The sequence below is a fragment of the Bombus pyrosoma genome, linkage group LG14, assembly GCF_014825855.1.
Source record: "Bombus pyrosoma isolate SC7728 linkage group LG14, ASM1482585v1, whole genome shotgun sequence".
In the NCBI taxonomy this organism is placed as follows: Eukaryota; Metazoa; Arthropoda; class Insecta; order Hymenoptera; family Apidae; genus Bombus; species Bombus pyrosoma.
The window spans coordinates 5766155-5790473 of record NC_057783.1 but is presented as its reverse complement, the minus strand read 5'-3'; the positions used below and the strand labels follow the sequence as shown (position 1 = coordinate 5790473).

At 40.2% G+C, this 24319-nt stretch overlaps 1 protein-coding gene across 1 annotated transcript in view; it reads left to right on the top strand.

Moving 5' to 3' along the window:
* The first annotated feature begins 279 nt into the window (after window positions 1-279).
* LOC122575051 (extracellular serine/threonine protein CG31145) overlaps window positions 280-24319 on the top strand; it is a 94927-nt gene continuing 70887 nt past the window's right edge. The window contains exon 1 of the mRNA XM_043743433.1: window positions 280-2541. Coding sequence (XP_043599368.1) covers window positions 2078-2541 — 464 coding nt within the window. The 5' untranslated portion in view covers window positions 280-2077. The remainder of the gene's footprint in view (window positions 2542-24319) is intronic.

The window sequence follows — 24319 nt, the reverse complement described above, 5'->3', positions numbered from 1 at the left end:
TAAGATTCAAACTAATCCAGAAAACGATGCTGCGATTGTTTTGACCGATGCATCACCCTGTGAGATTCGCATCTGGTCAGCGACCTAACATCCCCGCCTTGTTTATTTTCCAGAACGCGGTGCAGTGGAGTCCAAAGGCTGACAGTATCCAGGCCGACATTTGAAACATTCCAGAACCCGTGAAAGACTCAACAAACATCTCGAGTCTCAGCCAACCAGTGTATTAGTGACTTAGATAAGAAGACTCTCGCCAAAACGTCGACGCTAGCGGAACCTCGGTCAAATCTCGCGATTCGCGCTCGAAATTCCAAGCTTCCGGTGCGTCCCGCGACCGAGGGAAACTCTGGACGAGAGGAGATGTCCCGAAAGTGGTTCCACAGAGGAGACGACACGTTCAAGCCGCCAGACATTCGAAGATAGCGGGTCAAGGTCGCGAGGAGCTCGAACCTCCAGCGTCGTCGAAGTTGATTCCTTTTCGGTTAGGGATGAGGATTCGCGGTTCAGGGCACGACGAAACGTCGGTAGGATCAAACAGAGCTTGAGCGACCGCGTGCAATCGTCGCGCAACTTCGACAGGCCTAAGTTCAAGTTCACTTTCAGAGAAAAGTCGAGGAAATCCGAAGAACATCCTGATACCTTCAGGGAGAAAAGGAAATCCAGCGAAGAGAAGGAACGTCTATACGCTCCTTGCTCCAAGGACGTTGAGGAGGAGGCACAAGCACGCTCCAAGCTACACAAGAGCGATTCTTTCCTCAGAAGATTGGTAAGAAGCTCGAAGGACAATATTACCGAAGGGTGCGAGAGATTGGTCAGAAATATTCAAAAGAGTCCTCTTCTACGAAAGAAGTTTCAATCTGCGGACGAAGAGAGACCAGTGGCACCAGTCCGTAGAAAGAAGTCCAAACAGAGACTTCTGGAGCCCGATTTAACCAATAAACAGTCTTCCACGGGTATCGATCCTGAGCAACCTAATAATATTCACGTTTCTGTCGTGTGCCCAAGCGCTGAGCTCATTGAGGATGACTTTCTGCTGGTTCACAAGGAGCCTCAGACTGAAAGAACCAATCAGTCGTTGAACGAATCAACAACTAAAATCTCCTCGACGTACTTTGTCGAGAACGAAGATTCGTCTAAAAGCGTCTCGGTAGAAGACGTGGAGGATCTGATTCGAACGGAGAACAATCTCCGACTTTTGGAGCAACGCGTTCTCATTAGAAGACGTTTAGAAAAATCCACGAAGCTTCTGGAGGCGCTGCAATCAGGCCAGCGAAGATCCTGGAGCGAAGAGAGCCTCGTCCACGCTATAGAGCAGGTTCACCGCAAGTTCCACGTGGGGTTCCCCATCTCCAAAGTCTCCATAGACACCGTGACGGTAGACTGCTCGCCTATCGCCCACAGAAGATTCGTCAGACCCGTTTGCAATCGCGAAAGGTCGAGTAGCGGGCAGTCAAGGTCGCTGGAGTGGCGAGACAAGGTAGAGTGGACGTCGTGGAAAGCGAAACGATCGCCACCGCCGGACGACTGGCAGGTTCAGAGGTCGCCGAGGCTCTCGTCGAGGCGTGATAGCACGTACGGGTCAGGCGATAACCACGTTCCGGCAAGGAAGTCACGAATACAAGGCGACGAAGTGCACGCGCGGCTCACGTCGCTCGTAAAATGCAAACTTGCGAATTTCGCGGGCAGAGGTGGGGACGAGGAGGAGCTGCGAGACGGCGAGCCTGCGGAAGAACAAAGTAAACAGCGGCTAGTCGCGAACAGGCTGGACGAGAACGCGACTCGTCACCCTTCGACGCCTGTCTGCGAGCCAACGCACGGCTCACGTGTCATTTCTGACCTCAGGATAGAGTCTGCCTCGGTGAACGATGCTCTGGGTGACTCAGGCGTCGTGACAATTCGCGTGAACCTCGGTGACTTAGAATCTGACGCAAGAGATGACAACCAAGGGGCCCTGAAGTCTGCTTCGGTGATCACTGCTGATCGTGGTAAAAATAACGAGAGCAAAGGCCAGGGAAGATCATCGAAGAAGAAGAAAGCCATCGGATCTGGCTGCAAAGTTCCAGATTGGAACGACTGGAAGATGAAATTCACAATCAGGATGATTCGCATCCGGGACAAACTGATGCTAGGCCTGAGTGCCTTCGCGATATTGTTCACTATTCTGTTGGTGATGGATCTGCAGATGGATCTTGGATACAGTGGACATCATTTGGTACCCAGCCATGGGCGTGTTCGGGTCGGGGACGACCCGAATACTGGTACGATTTATAACTTTCGCAGGAGATATTTGCAACGAACGAATGCAAGTAAAGAGCAGACCAGTGGTGATATGTCCGGTACGACGCAGAATAGTGGAAAGGATGGTGAGAACGTAGCTAGGGAGTCGAGGACCGAGAAGACAGAGGTGCATGATAATTTTCGGGATTTGGTGGACCTCGTGGAAAAAGGTTATGGTGTTAGTGTTTACGAAGGAGTAGCTAGGATCAGTGGAGAAGACCATACGTACAATCCTACGCTCGGGGAGATGAAGAAAATCAGTCCAAAGTGAGTTTTTCTTTTCTCATTGAAATATTATATCTTTTAATCCTGTCGTCCTTGAGTCTGTATGACCTGAAATGGATATTAATGTTTCAGTAGATATTATTGAGATATAAATAGTTTTGAAATACTTGATTTTAGCATTCAATGCTATTTTACTATTTTTTCTGTACTCCATTTGTACTTTATACAGATAAAATAATAAAAGATATCCAGAGGGATACGAAAGTGACATTGTAGCGAGGAGAACATCAGGTTTAATTAATAATAACTATAATAATCCATTCCTTCACTCGAATACGTAATTAGCGTATAGTATCTGGAAACAAATGACTTATTGACAAACTAGGTCACTGTAATTTTAACGCGACCGAAACAAACCGAAGGTTTATCAATTCGTGTCAATCACGAGCAAACAAATTATCGAAGGGAACGTCGAACATAAAAAGTAGATCGACGTATTCTTAATGAACGTAATTCCAAACAATCGCATGGAAAGCAGATCATCAAAATAAAAAGAGAGTACCAAACATAACATGGCGAAATGTTATCGAACGTTGAATTCCAGATACATTGTTAGTTGACAGACGTTTTCCCCGACGACTTTAAGAGTTTTGTTATTTCCACCGGCGATGAAATCCTTATCGACGTTGATAATAACAGAGGTGAGACGACTGGTGAAAATTTTCCATCCCGTAAAAGTGTATACGACGTCCGTAAGATAAAGCGGAATTTCCAACGCGACACCTAATTAACCGAAATACCGTCGAAAGTAGCAAGTTTAAATCTCGCACCTGCTCGGTCCTCGTTGAAATCTCCTAAACCGATTTTCCACGGAACTTCAAACAGAAACTCGATGGTCTTCTTTTTCTATTTTTTTCTCTCTTTCATTCTTTCTCTTCTTTTTTTTTTTAGCTTCCTCGTTGGAAAAGTTTCCTCCTATCGAATAGAAAGCACCGGGGAGAAAAGCAATTAGTGGAATCGCTTAAAATAACCAAAATCGTCGTTCCAACATCGAACCAGGTTTCCAATGGAAAGATGGCCGAAAATAGGGATGGGAAAAATAGGGGAAGAAAACGAAAATTGACTTTCCAGTGTCTATGTCGCATCTTCATATTTTCTCATAGATATTATATCAAAATGAAACGTTTTATTCTTCATTTTATTCTGCGTTATGTTCGATGTTTATTTCCAATTCTAAGCCATGTATAACACATTTAAATGGCAAAGGAAATGAAAATTCGTTAAAATAGACGTTATTCCACCCTTTTTCCATGAACCCTCGAAACGTAGAAATTGTTTATACGAGAGATTTTTTTGAACAGATTGTTTGCTAGTTTGCATCGTGTGAGTCTAGTTTGCGGATGTGTGCGTCGGTAGGTTGGTAGTGTTGGCTTCGATCTGTATGTCGGTGAAATCAAGAACGTTATTACTGTCGTAATAGACTGATAAGAGGCGCGACTGGTGATATCTGGATCATGTTGTTCCCTCCTCGACCTCCAGTCTCGTTCTCGTTATCCGGCGAAATAATACGTAGAACCGAATTGATGAACGAGGATTGAGGTTACGCAACTTTGGACCTATGTTTTAACTGAGGAAAGTAGATTACGGAATTGTTTCTGAAAATTCGTACTTTTGTAAAGAGGATTGAAAAGGTAGAGACTGAGCAGAGAGATTTGTTTCACCTATTCTATCTTATAGCAAGTGGTACACGTACTTTGATTATTTTATGTGTTTCTGATTGTTTTCTAGCGTTTAAATTTCTCAAAAATCTATAAAAATAGTAGTCCACTAACTGAACTTTATCGTTCACGATTAAGAGGAATCGAATTTTTTGTTCTTGTCGCTTTAATTAATTTTCATTACATCGACGATTAAATTACTTGCTCTTTTATTTTTCATATCTTTCCTGCTTAATATCACAAAATGGAAAATACTCCCTCGTTTATTGGTTGTAGACTTGTTGCTAATTTTTATCACAAGCTTTAACAAAATAGAATTCTAACGAAACCTTCGCCACGTTGTAACTTATTCTACAAAGCGCACGGTATAATTTAGTTTGTTTCACATTCGCACGCTCGATAAATGTTAACTTCATTTTTTAATTACGATATCCGTTTATCTTAAATAAAAAATACATAATACAACGGGAAGGGAGGGGAGGAACGGAAATAAAATTTCTTCCATTTATACGCTTCGTAGATTAATTACTTTAATCGTGTCAGTCTCATTGTCGACCTTGAGGCTCTCACGTTGCACGAAACGAAGCATAAATCGACGTTTCTCATATTTTACGGCTTCGATCGAAGCGAAATATCGTAGTCGACCTTGGTGAATGAAGATTGCTTAATCTAAGCCTAAATCGTTCCTGTTGACCTCTTCGAACGCTAATCCATTCTGCTTAAGCGATTTTATTGTCTGACAAGCAAATATCAGTCACGTTGTTATATCGCGTTAGAATGCACTTGGTACATGCTTGTGCATTGTGCTTCTACACATATACAGAACGTGCTCTCCCGTGCAAGCAGGTTGTCCAACGGCAAACGTAATTATACCGGTGATAGAAGGAATCCGCGTGATTCACGATTCTGTGTACGGACGGGTGTGTTCTATTAAATATTTTCATCGCTCAAATCCATTCGACAAGGATCGACGTACGTGCATATACACGTGGTGGCACTTGACTTGCAAATTCGCTTTTCTCTATTTTTCTTTTCTTATCGAAACGACAGTTTCGTAAGAGTTCATTTGAACTCTTTGATGCATGAAATTTCCCAGAACGGTACAAAGTAGAACATAGTTTATTCGTAGTTGAATAGTACGTCTGCTCGATCGTATCGGTGTTTTATTACTTAACTACTCGTTAGGTATATCGATCGTACGTTCGAACGTATTATCGTCGATATGCAAAATTTGTACACCGTTCTGTGTATCGTAGCATTTGTATGCTAATATTAATCGAGTTAATTAAGTTAAATTTTATGTCGTAAGAGCACTCCCACGCGATTAAAACATTGCTATCGTAAAAATGAAAGGTAGAACGTAATAAATAGATTGAGAAATAGAAACGTGTGGAAATATCGTAGTTTTCGTAGCCAGTGTGTATCACTAAACGGGAATATTATACATTCAACGGTTGGGATATCTAAAATGTTGATTTTCCCTGAAAATTGTAATTGCTTATACATTGTGCTATTTCATATTTTTACCAGTCATTGTACGCTGTATAAACATAATAAAATCCCAGTTCGATACCTTCCCCTACCGGGTCGACAATTTGCTAATTAATTTTAAATATCGATTCCCTGCAGTGTTAATTAAATGCAAAGTAATCTGCATGATTATGTTTTCGTCTGTTAGTGACTGGCCAATCCTATCGATTGTTTACGCGCACGTGGATTTTCTCTTCTTTCTTCCCACCCCCTCGATGTTTCTTTTCTCATGGAGGCCTAACTCGCGCCAGCGAGAAGGGCGACTAATTGCCACGAACAATGCACGCGTAGCCAATCGACGATTCTTTCCCGTTAATTTAACAAGTATTGATCATTTCCTTTCTCTTTTTTCGTTCACTTCTCTCTCTGACTTTGGAACTGTTTCAGAGCTTTTTTATCGACAGTCACGGATTCAACGAGTTCGATGCACAGCTCCGAAACTCTAAACTTGGAAAGCGTAACTTCTATTATTAACGATTGGCGAAAAGAAATTTTCCTCTTGGATTAAAAATCAGAATTCGATCTTTAAGAGGATTAATGATCGAAGAAGTCAGAATCACGATATATCGACTGCAAATATTCTTAATTACGTAGTAAATTCGTTCGCGTTCCCTAAAAAGAGCACACGAAGCATTTACTATTCTCACATAAAATCTATCTAATCGAGGAATTATTATTTATTCCATTTCTTTATAGCTGCAGGCGTACGTATCTTTGCATTTTCTTTCTTTCTTAACAATTCTTATAACAATCTACCAAATGTATATCAATGAAATATGACTTCTATTAATACGGTCTATCTATAATTCTTATTAACGAAAAACGAATGAATACCGATATAATGCTATTTTTGGAAAAGATTCCCACAACAAAGAGCCGCGTCAGTGAAATCTCTCTAATGGCGACCGTACGAAATTTTCTCCTTTTTTCTCCATTCGAGGCAAAAACGAAAGGAAACTCGTATCAAGTATTCACCGATCCGGAGTAATAAAAAAAGGGGGAAAAAGCTTAGAACAAAGCAGGAATAGGGTGCGTCGCCACGAAGTCAGACTGCATTTTTCATTGCATTTGCTGGTCTAGGATCGATCTGAGGAAAAACTTGTACGGGGAGTACGTAGTCTCCGTCGCGTATTATCACAGTTCTGGACGAACAAAACAAGGAACAGAGAACGTTTCCCTGGTTGCACGCTGTAAGCTTCCTTGCCTCGATAGACAGCTCTAGTGACCCTAGGGTGTCTAGGGAATAAAGCATTGTTTCGCGGGCGCAGAAGCGTCGACAATGTCTGCTGTTCGGAGGTTACTTCGCCTCTGAATAGGTTACGTGTGTGCATTACTGTGCATATACACGAACCGGATCGTTTACACGGGAACCAACGGCGATACACTAAGCGACAGATACACTTCGTACTGCTTGAATACTTATTCAAGACCCCGGGTTGAACGTTCGACGTGCAATCGTTCTCTCGATGCTTCGTCCTGGCGTCGAATGTGTGCCTCGAATAAGAGAGTTTTGGTCTTCCTACGGTGCTTACCTCGAAGACGAAGCTGCTTTTCAAGTTTCCCTCTTTCGTGACAGGTGTTTCGCTTAGGCGCGTACCTAGAATACCCGATGATTTTCCAACATCCTCTGCTCTTAGTGTAATTCCAGATACACAGAGATACTACTGGGCTTGGTTAATATTCCAAGGTTTCGACGAGTGTTTGCTAATTTCTGTGCCACAGGGTTACGTCGAGTTACGTCTGGCAGAGTGAAATCGCGCATCGCAGGATTGTTCTTTTTTCGCACACGCTCTTCCACCATGATTTCTACGAGATAATTCGCGGTAATTTTAGGGCCAGAGAATACCGAATGATATTCTAACCTGCTGCTCCCCTCTTAATGTGGTGTCAGAGGAGATAGGGGTGGTTGGTTAATATTCCAACGGTTTCCACGAATGTTTGCTAATCTTAGGGCTAATTTTAGTTGAGTTACGTGGCGAGGGAGAACTCGTGTAGTAGGGTTGTTCTTTCTTATTTTTCTTTTGCATGCGCTGTTCGAAAATGATCTCGACGACTATGCGGCAATTTTAGGGGTAGAGAATTCCGCATGAGATCCTAACATCTTCTCCCCTTGATGTAGTTTCACAGGGGATTTGTTAATATTTGAAGGTTTCGACCAGTTTGCGTTAATTTCAGGGGGGGGGGGGAGCAGAGGGTTACATTGAGATACGCTGTGAGGGTGAAAATCGTGTAACAGGATTGCTCTATTTTTGCATATGCTGTTCGAGGATGATCCAGACGAGTACGTAGCTGTTTCAGGGGTAGAGGGTGAATCGCGTTGCGAGGGTGAAATCGTGTAATAGAAGTAATCTTTTTCTGCACGCGTCGTATATGCTCGAGGACGAACTGGTTTTATCGCGAATGGGGTGCGTGGAATTTTTTATCAGAAGAACGAATGATTGTTGAAGTTCTCTAATCGAATGTTCTTTAATCTTTTTAATTGTTTCTTACTAAAACGCTGCAGCTACGATTGTGCCGCGTGATAAATGCGGTGAAATGCTTTTCATTCAGAGATCATTGTTTCTCAACTCTCCCATTGGTTGATTCAAAGGTTTACCTAAAAATCTATGAATTATTTTGCAATTTATTATAGATTTCATATATTATTTTATACGTCACCTGTATCGTAGGTTTTTACTCGTTAACCGGTTTTAAAAATCAGTGTTCTCGAGATTCCATCGAGTGTAATGGAAGAATCTACTAACGCGTTGAAATTACCAGCGAATCACCATAACTGAACGAAAGAAAAAAAAAGAAGAAAAAAGGAATAAGATTCATGGACGCATTACCAACTACCGTTCAGAAACGGAATACTCTATAATTCCCCTTATGAATCATTATCGCCTAAACCAAGGAATTCTGCAAGTGAATTATCACCCTGCGAGTGAAACAAAGAAATAAAAAGATCCATTAGCGATAGATCACTCCCTATCCCTCCCAAAATCGAATATTCTCGCATTTTACCCCACCAGTTGTTGATTCCATGGTTTCCAGCTAATCCAGCTTCAACTGTATGTTCAGAAAATCAACGTAAATTCTGCCTGAAAATTCACGAATAATTAAGAGCAAACTCGTAGACTTTGCCGAATATTTTTTAATCCCCTTAACAAAAATTATTCCCGAGCGTTTGCCAAATTCGTTGCCTCCGTCGAGCAACCCATTGAAATTATCAGCTGCTGATAAGAGAGAGAGAGAGAGAGAGGACTGACGGTGCGCACGGAGGTTACTTCCTGTCACCTGAATTCAGGCCTGGCGGACTCGACCGAGTTACGGACGATGAATTATTTCCGAGCAAACATCCGGCTCACCTTGGCTCGGCCACCTTTGTCATCTTCGGCCTGTAGACTCGCAGAGCCCCTTTGTCGCGCCGTACGCTCCTGAAGTCACCGATGTTTGGACCCGGCTCGAAAGTTCCTGTCGATGAATCGATACGACACACGCGTTAACTCGGCCCCAATAATGCGCTATTATGCATGTTTGCCCGCGCGTGTATACACAGACGATCGAGCGAGTGTGTATGCACGCTGCACGCTATTATACACATGTAAATGCACCGGTAATAATGTGTACATTCGCGATGCCGTAGTTTGGTGGGCGTTCGCGTGTACGAATGCTTGTTCGTGTGGCGGACGCAATGGATCTACAGGGTGCTCGTTGTAACGGTGGCCGATATTTTTCTGGGTTTTCCGCTAATTGGACGATAAAGCGATTGGAACGGAAGTCGAGGTTCTTGCAGACGCACATGCAACGATTACAGCGGAGTGACGAGCAATCTGGTAACTTACTGTGCGCGGAGTGGCGCGGACGTTAGAACTTGCTGCACCACTCAGTATCAGTTAATCAAATCTGTAACTAAACTGTACTAGTTGATTTTACGGTAACTGTAGGTACATTTCCTGCTCGCTAAACTATTTCGCAGTAAGTGGCTACTCGTAGATCAATGGGTTCGCCTGAACGAGCTTCCAGTCTGTGCTCGGGTACCGTCTTGAAAGGTCAGCCTGAAATATAATTACTTTTCCAGTTGACGTATGAAACAGAACCAATGGAACTTTCGAAATTAACGCGTGAAACAAACTGATACTACGTAGTATCTGGTTGTATTTTCTAAGCGAATGCATACAGTGACCGTATCTGTCGTAGAGTCGACCTCTAGCTCGGACGATGTTCGCATGATTATAATAAATGTGCCTTTTTGACCTGTCAATTTAGTACAAGCGATAAATCCGTCTATTATCAGTCGGATGGAAAATGTTTTTATCAAGTACAACGTGATTTTTAGAGCCTTAACGCGATTATAGGAATCTTTTTGTCGACTAAAATCGTCTAACAAACAAGTGTAAAAAGATGATAGGTTTATTTGAAAAAAATTCAAGGTTACCTTGAAAAGTCACGAGAAAGGGAAGTGTCGACAAATAATTTGCTATAACCACGTCGAAGCTCTCTGGAAACCATGCTATACCTCATACAAACATTTTCCATCGGACTGCTGATAACAACAGAGTCATCTCTGCTGCTCGTGGTTCGTGGTTCACCCTGTACATTGCTATTGTCCGACCAGCGTAGAACGAATGCACGCGACTCACATACGCTTTAGGCTCATTTCTTTAAAAACTTATCGCAGAAAATTACATAGGACTTTGAAGTTTTTGATAAACGAGAAAGCTTCTGCCATTTTCATTATCGCGATTCGCTTCCACCTGGGAACTGACAATTAATCGCTTTCTCACGTTCGAAACAGTTTTTCCTAAGATTAGTAGAAATGCCTGAATAATTATGGCGACCATTATGGCGAGCAGCATATATACCGCGGTGTATCATAAATTTGAACGAAAGGGGAATTGCCGCGATCGATGAAGCTAATCGACCACCTCGTCGCAAGATCGTGAACAATTTCTCTTTGGTATGGAGCGTTTGCTATTCCCGTGGCGATTCCCTACGCATTGGTGCACGACAGGTGTTTATGTGGCTGCAGCTGAGGTACGCGAATAGCGTGCAATTACCGTGTGATATCTTCGTTACAGACAGTTCCGACCTCTTGTGAATAGAATCTTTAACGGTAGAACAGCGTGAAATTAACAGCAGTTTATACGACCAACCATATAACGCGAACGATTGAAGTACACATAAAGCTTCTATCTAAATTAACAGTGAATTATACAACCAAGAAAAAAACGTAATCTAAAAAACCTTTATATCCTTTGCCAGAGGTCGTTCGAATTTTAAAAAATGCACGGTCGTAAGGGTTTATCAAATTTTAATTAAAAATTAAGAGTTACCTTTTGTTTTCTTTCTTCTAATTATATTCCAAGTTTCTAAGAAACTTTAAATCACGTCGTATTTATATTAACTTGAAATTATACTCCTCCGTGTAGTTTTATCGAACGGATCTATCAAATATAATGTCAGCTGATGATTTTTTGTAAAAATGTTAAAAGATTACATCATTGAGAAATTATGTAATAATCGTCGAAACAGAGATCAAATCGATAGCAATGAATTTCCGGATGAACTAGAAATACCGGTTGTTCGAACGAACTGGATCTCGAATCGGTCGAAGAAAATGGTGTCTAGTGAACAAAACCTCGTACGTTATTTACACCCAGTGACAGCAACACGCGGAAATGTAGAGCTTTCGAAAGTAACTTTCTGTCCTATATCGTTCGTTTCCCAGAAGAATCGCGGACAGTAAAGACGCAGATAGATGCGAAAGTAAGAAAGCGAGAGAAAATGGAGTAAAGAAATTTTGTGATAGACGCTGGAAATGTATCATAGGCGTTCAAATCGATGAAAATATTGAACATAGTGTGGAGAAACCTGCTTAGCCGTGTAAATAATACAAATGATATATGGAACACGATGAAACTCTATGCATCTCTGTAATAACTGTACTCTTTATATTTCCTTAACGCATCGAGAACTTTTTGCAAATATTCGTTTAAAATTTCTTCCTAGATAGAAGAAATTCATATATATTTGAAGCACTTCGTATATTTTAAATATATATATCGTCATTTTATTCGCAGATTATAGGATTATCAAATGCACCAAAATATCGAGTTCCAGATGTTTCGGTTTTCTAATTTATAAAATATTCCAGTGTGTTATTTTAGGTTCCCTTTAGAATTTTTTCCTAAGAATCTACACGATAGTTTTCATTGGAATTTGACACATTTATTCCTCCATGTACCAGTAACGCTGACAAATTTTTTTTGAGGTGAAATCATCAAAATCGACATGGTTCTCAACCAGTTAGCTGTCTTTGACGAGTATACTCGTCATACGTAAAAGGTGGTTACAATTTGCAGTAAATTGCAGTTATAAGATTAAAAAATAAAACAGTCATTTCGTTACAACTTGATTCTGTATTACAACAGCCACACGTACTCTATGGTGACGAGTATACTCGTCATCGCTTGCTTATTGCGACACATTTTAGGCATACACTTTTCAAAGAGATAGCAACAGCTAGCTGGTTAAAAGTCTCGTGGCTACTACGATTCTGGCTATTCTACTCATCCTTTTACTTCGTAGAATTAAAAAAAAGAAAAATATTTAATTAAAAAGGTAATCCACCGAATTCTAGACTCCGCATCTGCTTACACCGAGTCCCGCGACAGTGTCGATGAAATTCCAAAATGTTCCGTCTAACGTGCGTATGTCCAAGCGTTCGTGTACCTTCGCGAGCCATGTGTATCTATCTTAAATCCAACAATCTTGTCGATACCAGAGACAACAGAGTGGAAAATTGTTCGCGAAAAATCAATCTGCCGAAAAACGAACGAGCTGGAGCGGCGGTTGGCCTAATATCTCAGTCAGTTACAGAGTACACCGACGAAAACCAGCTGGTTGGGAAAGCCGGGTCTCCCGCGAGTCCCCAAACGACAAGTGTTCCAATCTCTCGAACGTTTGTTTCGATTCTCGACGGGGCAAACCACTAGAAATCAGGATTCCGTGAGTCGCAGAGAGCCATGTTCGATTAATTTTCGTCAACTCGGCCTTTCGACCTCGAGTCGCCAGGATTGCCTTTTAAATCGTCGGATCTGGCCGACGTGAAAAATATCCTGCACTGTTGGCTGCCGTGGAGAATGTACAGGTTGCATGCGTGATGCAAAGAAAAACGAGCAAAAGGAGAAAAACACGAGGCCACGAGTCTGGATGCTCACGGGTGCTCTCTGCAACCTTTACGATATATTTTCCCCCCTCTTCCTTCCACGTCTTTTTACGACAAGTATCCGAACGCTCGTTTCCTTTTTAATAGGATGAGGTTTAATTGCAGAATATTCTGATAAAATCGACGTGTTATTATTGCCTTCTCATAACTGAAGTAAGTCCATGCAGTACAATTGAAGGCAATTTTCTCGTAGGCAACACTGCAAGTGTAGAACATGACATTTTTTTAGCAGAGAGAAAGGACTTGTCTGACTTAAGACTAATTTCCAAATTTGATTTCTTTCGGTTATTATACGATCTCGAATGTGCGATAATTCAAATGCATCACAAAGTTTTCTATTTTTTCGAACTAGTATGGTGAAAATTCCTGAGCAAGAAAATAGTATTTGTAGAGAAGCCTGTATGTATGTTCCATATTTTAGTTGTAGAGAAAACTGAATTTGCAAGCATTGTAAGTACAAATCCTGTTTGTCTCTAAATAACTTGTACGAAATCAATATATTTGTACAAAATGTTCTTTTCATTTTCTTTTATTTTCTTTTTATTTTATGAGCATATATATATATATAGTGGGAGTGATGGATAAACGTAATATATACTATAGAATAAATATTACCAATGTGCTAAAAAGATGTAAGTACGGAAGTTATTAAAATTCGTGGCGTATCAATTTCAAACTTTCTTCCGTCAGCCATTGTATTTCAAAGAGATGGAACGTATAGCGCTTGAAATTAAAATTTCAAAATTTTAGTCCCTGTCTCAATTACCTTGCGGTTCCATCCTTTCAGATTTCGCTACAATTACCGGGCACGAATGTGTTAGATCGTAATTCCAAACAGAGTACAAGATAATTTTCTCCCGAAGATTCGAAACTTTGCCAAAACTTTTACTCCGTCACGTTGTTAATATTCAGATAAATCTACATGAGAAAGTAGAACACCAAAAGGTAGAAGGGCAAGCGAATCTCTTAGTAGAAAACAGCATCAAATCTCGTTGAATTTGGAAAGGTAGAAGGGTTCCGAGCCGTAGATGGAGGCTTTGTTGTTTGAAGGCGTTTTCGCTCGTTGTCGTTAGGTCGTTTCCTTTCTCGTCGAATAATTGCCGTTGCTAACGAACAGAACGCCGCTTTGTCACGGTAAAATCGCGACACTCGAAACTAGAACGGATCCATTTCGACGGTACGCGTCTTCCACTTCCGGACGGATGTTACTTGTTCCGTGATTTTCACGCGGTGGTTGTCACCACTCTGTTTCACCGATAACTTTCCAGGAATAAAGGGATCCGAAGTGACTATCGATTGCTTTGACACGATATTGAACCTTTGACGTTCGATGTTTCGTATACAACGTTGTATTCTAACGAGTTATTAAGAAACTGATAGAAGATACATAAATAATAGATAGGACATGGACAGGTTTACGTAAATTACATTTTTATGAGCGCTATTGAAGACATGAAACCTACGTGGAGATTCGTTTCACGTACAGAATGTCTCAGAAATCATGGTACGAGCGACCGCATAACGATTCTATATGCAAAAATAAGTCGAAAAAGAAGAATAACATTTTTTCGTTTAAAGTATCGTTTTCGAGAAAAATAAGTTTGAAGATTCGTCGGGTGCGCGCGTTCTGATTGTGAGTTTCGAGATAGCCGACTTCTCTTTTGTGTGTGTTGATATTTGTGAACATGCCTGTATTTGGAATGGTTTCACGAAGAAGGATATTACTCTATTTTTCTTTAGAACTTTAATACTTCAGTTATATTCTTTGGAAACCTCGGATACCTCGAAACTTACATTTAGTGCACGAACACCCGACTGGTTTCCAAATTTAGTTTTCTCAAAAACCAAGCATTAATCGAAAAAATGTTATTCTTCTTTTTCAATTTATTTTTGCATATAGAATCATCACCCAATCGCTTGTACCATGCTTTCGAAGACATCCTGTAGGTATCTGTAGGTGGGTCGCTTCTCAACCATGACTTTTTATATTTATGGCAAAGTTAATAAAATCAAATCAATTTCAGTCAGGTCAATTTTAGTACTTGCAAATATATGACACAACCTTTCCCAACTGTTCAATAAAGATTTGCTTTTGAAAGAGTCAAGCAAGGTTTTCTGCTTCGACGTTAAACCTCGAAAATCTCTTTTGAGGGTTTTCATATTGTTCAGCTTTGGACGTCTTGGGTCTCTTTTAATCTTCGACTTTTGAGTAGCTCAATTAGTGTCGCGCGGGAAATTTGAAGGAAAAAGAGGAATTTCTTAAGGAAGGAGGAGATCGAATTCCTTTCGGATAAGAAATTCAAGAAATTGGCTGAAATTCAGAGAAATTCTCTCGCTGATCGATAAACGAGACTTCTCGTTAATTTTTTCTCGACTATTTTTTAAAAACGCGATCAAGTTGAGATTACATTTGGCTTAAGCATAGATTCGAGTTAAGTATCAAATAAAAAAGCGATTATAATTTATGTTCGACTTTACAGTGCGTTATTAGTGCTATTCATTCGAAAGTTTCAACTGTTACATAGTATACAACTATACGGTTAACTGGTGCAGAATCGTCGAATCAAAATGCCCCAGCTCCACTCTACATACGCATATACGAGACCTAAAAGCTCCATCTCTCCGAAATCTCGTAAAGCGTAAATAAAAAACGAAAAGCTCTGCACAATTCGACGCATTCCAGTGTACTTGCGTATCTCTGTCAAAACAAAATTTATCTCGCGCGTCCACGAGCCGCAGCACGCTCCACTTGCACTTGCACTTGTACAAAGTAACAGCGAGTCTGTCTCTCGACTGGCTAATCGAAAGTCTGGAAAGCGAAGTTAACAACTGTGGGTCGACGGAAGTTTCGAATCGAACTGGCTGTATCCCGACGCGGTGAACGGGGTGGAATCGTCGACTCGGCCGGAGAATTCGTCGGGACGTCGTAAACAAGAGGCAGCCAGCGTGCAGTGGAAATTATAAATGAGCCGAGGTAAACAAGCGGCGCGAGGCGAGAAAATGGCTTTTCCTCGGGAGAAATGCACCTCTGTTTTCCAGGGCGGAACAGCAACGTCTCTCAGCCTAGCTTTATCCTTGTCTCTCCTTCTTCGGCACGCTACTAAAAACTATATATACATATATATTTCCTCTTTCTTGCACTTTCGGTTTCTCCGTTACATCCGACCTGCGACTCGTTCCACGGTGGAAAAAGCCACCAGTGCGGTCGAACCGATCCTCCACGTCCATCGATTATTCGACGAGGCTCGTCCTTCGTGCGGAAAGCTGGATTTCTCTCTGCTTTCCATTCACCGTTACGTTCCTCTTTCTTATTTCCATCCTTTTTCCTCTTCTTCTGATTCCCTACCTCTTTCTTTTTGCTTTTTACTTGGTCGTCGTCTTCTTTCCGGTTTCTTCGTCCGTCTTGCTCTTCTGCTTCTCGTGGCTTCTTCTGGCTCGCGAGAGGAAAAGCTGTTTGAAAGCTTTGCAGATCTCTCTTCTAGAGAGACGATCTTGAATCGAATCGCTCGAGGGCAAGAGAGATGGAAGGACACATCTCGGTTTGTAGTACCGACTGACGAAGAGAGAATCCTAATTAGGATCGGGTCGAACGGCGACATTTAATTAACGGAAAATCAATTTGCTCCCGGCGAAAAAGTAGCGGCAATCAATTTGCATTGTAATTAATCCGGCAGGATCGATCGGTCTTGACCGCGTTTTCCTTTCTCCCTTTTCCTTTTTTTTTCCCTTTCTCCATTTCTTCCTTTTATTCGCGCGATCATTTGCGCAACCGGGACCAGTGTTTTTACAATCGATTCCACTCACGAAAAACTTTTGTTCGGCTATCCCATCTCGACGATCAACGCTCTTTTCACGAGCCATCCAGCGTCTGGTTTCCCACCTTTGGGACCTTGATCCTCTCCCCAGCTCCCTTCCAAATAAAATCGAATTTGTTTCGTGATTAAAGGTGGCGAGTGTTGTTCAAAGAACTGTTATTTCTGTTCTTGCTGCGAGGAGATCCTTTTCGCTAGTGAAACTGGAAGTTGTATCTGGGGAAAAAATAGGTTATCACAGTGATGTAAAATACTTCGATTTCTCCATAAGATTGCAGGACCTAGATGGAAAAAAGAATAAATTTTCGAGGAAAATATCGAAGACATTCTTAAAATTCCTTCTCGTAATTAAAATATGCATCGAATAGAATTCGAGAATGCAAATATTGTGTCATAAAATCAGAAAAAGTAATTACAAACGAAATATTAACGCAACTGTATTATTATATATCTTATTTAAGATTGCGTCAAGCTTCTTCTATGGCGATTAGCGAGAAACAAAATAATATAAAATAGCGCAAAGTGCAACAAATCAAGTTGCAAACTGAAATAGTACTATCTATACATTTTGAACGTGAATCGTATACGTTACAATGCAATAGAATTAACCTAAACTTAAATTAATAGGGTACAGTGTACGTACAGAACTGAGCCAGTAGCTCACAGTATCACAACTGGCGATGCAAATTAACATCTTTGAGAAGATATCTGATCACCGCAACGTTTTTTACGATTCATACACGTTTCAATCTCGTTTCCAAAGACCAAGCTTAATTTTCTATCGAAAAATATTACCGCGATTAAGATGATTTATGGACAGAGTGCAGTTACAGTGATCGCACTGGTTTGGCTCGTTCTTAATGACGAGATGAGAATGTGCTTGACGCAGCTTTGTTTCTAAACCAATTTTATTCGGCCACATCGTGAAGGCTACCGCATTATCGATGGCTAGTCCCCGACAACTATTGACGATACTTGGACTCGAACAAAAGCTCCGAAGAATCCACTTTACCTTCCTCTTAGATGGTCAAGCGTCTGTCAGCTTCCCTTTGTCTTGGCATGAACGAAAGCTGTCGTCTGTGTTGAGAACGCGGTCTTATCGGCGAGGAATAAGTTTGCCCACGTACTGCCGCGCGTTATGAAACGACCCAATAACCGTGACACCATTTTCTTTCCTTCTCCCCTCGGCTCCCTGTGAATTCGATTGTTTTCTGACACGGCGGCATCCATTTTGGCATTCGACAAATTTATGGCGCGCAATTCCACGCGAATTCCTCGCTCGAGGGAGAAAGTAAAATTCGCAGACGCTTTGAAATATTTCTACGTCCCTTTCGTTGTCTTTTCTTTTTCTTGTTTCTAGACGAGTATCCAAATTTGAAATTAACATTGGGGGGAGGGGGGAGGAATTGCGTACGCGCGCGCTTGTAGAAACGAGACGGAACAACTATGAAATGGCTGCTCGTGGTTCTCGTTGTTTATGTGGGAGGAATAAAGCGTATTTGCACGGGAAATAGGAATGTTATGGCTGGATTGAGAATCGTTTATAGTCGAGCGGGGCTGTTTGGGAATACAGTTTGCTGAATAATTTGTTACCTTTCTCTCGAGCGTCTTTATTCTTCCGTCTGACGTAAGTCCAAGCTCTTTATTTATTCTTTGTTATTTGACAATTTCATGCTTGCGTTGCTTTTCCGTTCTCTGCGGCTGGTTTCTACTATAACTAACTTAAGTAACTAATTTCAGGATACTTCAATCTGTAGTATCGTACGACAGCGACATGAGCTTGCGATTGAATATTATTCGGTCACGATATATTTTAATTTCACTTTAAATTCGTTTCAAATTAAACGCAACTTAAATGTGATAAGTATCGATATAATTAATTGTTTAAATACTTTGTAATTTCCGTGGGACGTCTTGTAATTTGTATACGTATTTTCAGATTGGTTTCAAGTTTCACCAATCTTAATTATAGTATATAATACTCGTTTTAGTATAATATATAATCTATAGTCTAATTACGACCTAACGTCAGGATAGTCGTAATGAAATTTCAAAATGTTTAATAGAAGACACATAACATATTCATAAAATATTCCTACAAATGTTGGAATATTCTTTTCAACTGTATAAATTATTTTCTTCTTCCTGGGATCTCTTCTAGTTAGCAGTGTAACGGAAGTTAATAATTCCAGATTCATCCCTCTGTGCTTTTCGTTTTGAAAGAGAATCGAAAGCTTTCTGGCAAAAAGGATCATAGGCTGGTGGCCTCTTTTTTCTTTCAATTTCCTAAATATATCTTTATTTCCAATAAAATACCTTACAATTTCCATACACATGTTCAGATTGGTTTCAAACTTCGCCCATGTAATCCTGATAATCAGGTCTCGTTGCAATACCAACGACATTTCAAAGTGTTTTACATAACACGCATATTATAATCAACGAAGAAAAATAAGCTCGTGGAATTTCGTAACTAGAAAAAATATCCTACTTCGAAAAAATCTTGGTTTTTTCGTGCAAGTTGAAAACAATGGCGCAACAGAAATCGCTCGTTAATGCAATACTTTCAGACAAATATAGTAACCGCGTATCAGAGATAAACTTTTCCGGTTCTCCAGAAAGACCTATCGTCAGCTAAAAGGCAATATCGCGTTTCTGCGGCTACGAGCTCGTTGGATGCTGCGAAAATGTTTCGCGTTCAAAACTTGATGCATCAGTTGCTCTCTTTCTATATTTTTTTTTTTTTTTTTACCTGCCTTTTACCGTCCAACTTCACGCACATACGCTCGCATTCGAATATATTTTTTCGTATATTTTTTCTTCTCTCTCTATCGTTTACAAAGAAATGTTTCGTCCGTTCAACGACGCGTAAATGCCGGTCAAAGGTTCCTTTGTTCCGAAATTCGCATGCATATTATCGTAAAATGAAGTTTCACGGGTGCGAACAGTTGCGCGAATAATTTCCTCGAATGAATAAATTTAAATAAATTCGAAACGCGTTCCATGGATCTTCGTGAATATGAGAACTTGGAAAAGTTCCTTCGTCTTAACGTCTAGGTGCAAGGTAAACCTGCACTTTTTAACACGTATCCAGTTCGAACAATTCGTGACGAAAGTTAAGAAAGATTCAAGTAGAATTAGACCGTTCGTCATCTATAATTTCAGCAGTTCTTCTCGTGAAAAATTTCTCGTCTTTCCCCTTTTTTTGCTAATGTATTTCTTCGAATAGATTTTTACAGTCTTCTAGGGTAATTAATATTCAAGTAGCTTTTGCATATTTCTTAGAGTGGTTAAAATTCGAATAGCTTTTATATATAATAATACGATGAAACTGTAATTTCTTGTCAGTGTTGTAGAAGTTAGCACATAAATATATTCTAAAGATACTCGACGAATGGGGACAGAGAGTGTACATCTCAGCTACGATTCTTTCTCAGATATATGAGAAATATATTGTTTCGTCGATGAATTTGGATATTTTTTAATCTCCGTTTAACGACAGCAGCTTGTTTACGCGCGTGTATTCGAACGTTTCTTCGTTCGATAAATATTCGTAATGAAGATGGATTCCAACAAGCCAATAGTATCGTTGTTTAAAATTGTATTTAATAATCTCTCGAGAATTTATACGCTGCGATTATTTTTTAAATATATCGACGAAGGTAAGACGGATTAAGAACAGGAAAGAACATGCTTAAAATACGAATACTGGAAATTCGAATACGAAATTCGACTGGATAAGCATGAAAATTAAACGAAGTCGGGACAAAGATATCTACGGAGTGACGTTTGCAGTCCGATAAAACTATTTCACTTTTTTTCAATTCTGCGATCATTAATAACGCAACGGTTGTCGAATATATTTTTAGGAAACCCTTCCAAATACGAGTATACAATTTTTCGTAACGATTAGGTCACTGCGGATATTTGTGCGCTCATAGAAAATTCAAAATATAGGGAATAGTGATTTTTTAGACAATTATTTACTCACTGATTAACATATCTATATGATCGACGTTAAAATGGGAAATACACGATTCATTTTGAATTCAGATAAATTTTCATAGCAAGATCGAATAATTTATAGGAAAGCATCGAATAATTTGGCTAATATGTAACGTGGAATCGTTAAACGTAATTAAAAATATAATTACAAATATACTAAACCGACCGATCTAGTCAATTTATATTTTCCAGAGGCGGTATTTTAAAGGATATCGAGAATCTTTAAAAGTTGAAGATTTTTCCACGATACTCTTTGCGTTACTCTTGAAACCAGTCGAAAGCCAAATTTTTTCCATCTCCGGTTCCACAGTATCTGTTTTCATATCGAGCGAAACGAGGTTGACAACGAACACAAGAAAAATGTGGTAATGGCTGGTCTGTCGAACAATCGATTGCGTAAGACTATAGAGGAGCAAGTCTCGCCGATCAAACAGATATAATAGACGAGACAGGCAGGATGTCGCGTGGCGGATGTTGCCTTCGTTACATAAATTTCCGATTTGTCACCGTTTCTCTGGTCTTGCCGGCAGAAACCTGTTCCGCGGTGTTGGAAAAATGCGCGCGCTTCTTAGCTGTTTGTTTGGTTAATTTTTAACCACTCGCTGTAAATGGAATCTAGCCAAGATACGACTGCAAGTGCGGTAGTTTTTGCGAATTTCATTGGATGCTTGGTGTCTTCGCGTGAGATCCGGTTGCTGGAATATTTCTTCTTCTTATTACTCGTTCAAATAATAGAAGCTCGCGTTCAGATAAGTGGATTCAATCGCCAGGAATTTACTCAACCATGCGCTAACTAGGTAAAATTTTGTCTCGATAAATGGAGGTCCGCCGTGCTTCGACTGTCTAACGTCCAATTTTCGTATGAAGGAAAAAAAAGAAGAAAAGCCTCAAAGAATATTGCTAGCTAATTTCCATGATTTCTTACTGCGCGGATATCGAAGGACACACTTTACGCGTGTGTCATGTGCGTTATGTAAAACGTTTGGAACTCTCATTATCGACATAATAAAAGAGATCAGATTTTTAGCCAATATAAATATGACAAATATATATTCAGTAAGAAATTAGTATCCCATCATTGAGCATACTATAACAAGCGATAAACCACTATAGCTTCCTTATATATCACGTTACTGATGTTGCAAATTATTAATTGTTTAAGTCCTCGGATAATCTCTGCGAAATATATATATTTGCATCTTTTTATATATTTTCAAATTCGTTTTAGATTTAACCAGTGCGATCATGGTAGTTTTATGGGGTCTCGTTATACCGCTAATTAAATTTCAAATGCGTCGTATAAAACAACACGCGCGCATAAAGTATCCATAGAAGGTTTGAACAAACGTTCCGTGTGTTATCATATCTGCGAAGAATTCCGATACCTGATACCGTCTTGGCTTTATTTTCTATAAAGCTTAAACATCGTGTACGATAAAGCTTTATCAAACATCCAAATGAATAACATTTCTCGGCAGTGTTTCGTTAACGAAACTCGAAGCCCATTGGGTAGAAGTATTTTAATTACGCGGACAGCTCGCAAGATTACATTTCCATCGGATGCATAGCATTTCACGGTAGGCGCGGATTTGTTTTCCATGATCAAATTAAGCCGCGTCTTCCGGCTGGTCGTCGTAAATATACCGCCCTTCTAATTACACTGCGTTGCCGAGATACGTTTAATGAGAGACGTGCTCCACCGACCATACACACGATGCATCGTTTTGATAAACGTTCGAGTACCGCTTTTTTCTTCCCATTTCCCACGCGCCTCTTCGTTAATATCGTTTCTTTACAATGTAACATCGCCAGTGGTTGATTGCGAACTAATCTTGAGTGTGAAGATCGCGAATATTATATAGTACGAGATATCTCGCAATAAGCTTGAATCGGATTTTGGGACATTTAAAGTCTGCTGAAAATTTCATTCTATTTTTTACTTTCGAAATTTCATTGTACTTTGTCGCAAAGAACTTTAAACCTTCAAATTTGAATTGGAATCGAAGCCGCAGAAACTTCGAACCTTCTAAAAGCCAGCAAATTGTCCAATTTAGGAGGCTGTGCAATTACGTCGGCTTCAGAAAATCGAAATTCCTTTTTGTGTTTGTTTGTGTTGTGTTGTGTTGGCGAAAGGGTATTTTATAATTCTAAAAAATAATGCTGAATGCCAGTGTTCGTTATTTCTTTAATCTTTTATTTCAGGGAAAGATCTACTTAAAACTTCTCGATATTATAGTTTTCGACCTTGCACCCGCTAGATCTCCGAAACTCCTCGTCCGATTAACTCGAAACTTTCACGTATTATTCTGCATAGCGTTACCTACGATGCAATTCTTTTTAATGTCTTAATCCGTGGAATTTTTATAAATGTTTAAAGTTGAACTTTTCCACCGAAGAAATAAACTATTGTCCTTAACAAACTGCCATTTTCTTATTTTTCAAAATTATCGAAAAATCGTACGCTGCATCTAAGATGATCTATTTTTGTACAAGTTTGCACACAGACTTTTTACTTTTTACAATCCAGTCGCATTTACCGCTGGCTACGAGCAAAAGCAAGGTTCCGCTGGATATGTAGTCAGAAGATGTCGTAGCATTTGTCCATTTTATAATTTTATCCGATAAAAAAAATACGGACACAGAGCTTAGATGTTGTTTAAAGTTCGCCATAAAATTCTTGATCCTTTACAAAATATTTGTAGTCGAAAAAAAATGCTAGATTCACACAATTTTTTTTTTGAGCTTTCAGGGTTGCACATCCCCTTAAAATATTTCCGGGGGAACATCAAACGTTAAATTTCAATCAAATTCTTAGGGATGCGAACCTGCCGAGAATCATCAAATTTTTATTCAATTCTTTGTCAATTATATTTCTTCTCCGATTTGAAATATCATCCCAACGACTTCCGCCTACTCGAAACTGCGATAAAAACTCGAACGGAATCTCCGACAGTGTCGCATCCGCCAGAAAATGATCTACAAATCGTTTTCATTAGATTTTACGAAAATTCTTGGAGGAGATTTGATTATTTCAATTGTGTGATCCAGTTGGTTGCGTAGGGATGGACAGGTAATAAGCTGGCGGTATTTGAACGGAAACAGCATGGTCAGGGACAAGGGGAAGCAGTAAACCGTGAGCGGTCGAACAGATTCGATGGTGTCCTCGTTACAGGCGACGTTAAGTTGCACGTGCTGGGCATATTCGTCGTTGCAATGGCACACACAAGGCGCGCTTTGCGGAACTGCGAACGTGTGTACATGCAGCCAGTGCACACAACCGGTGACATTTGTACTGATTAGTTATTCGTACGCGTCTGCCAACACATCCGCAATTAGACGGGCTTCTGAAATTGCCTGGGTTTTCCATTGGACGATTCTCTGCGTGGTGCACGCTTCGAAAGGCATTTTCAATGGCATTTGGTCACCGGTGATACACTCATGAGGATTAGCCTGCTATCAGAACAGCCATCATAGTACGTTCATCTTTGCAGAAAGGTTTATTCATCTTGGATGGTGATGAGAGATGCGGTCGATGATTAAGTGAT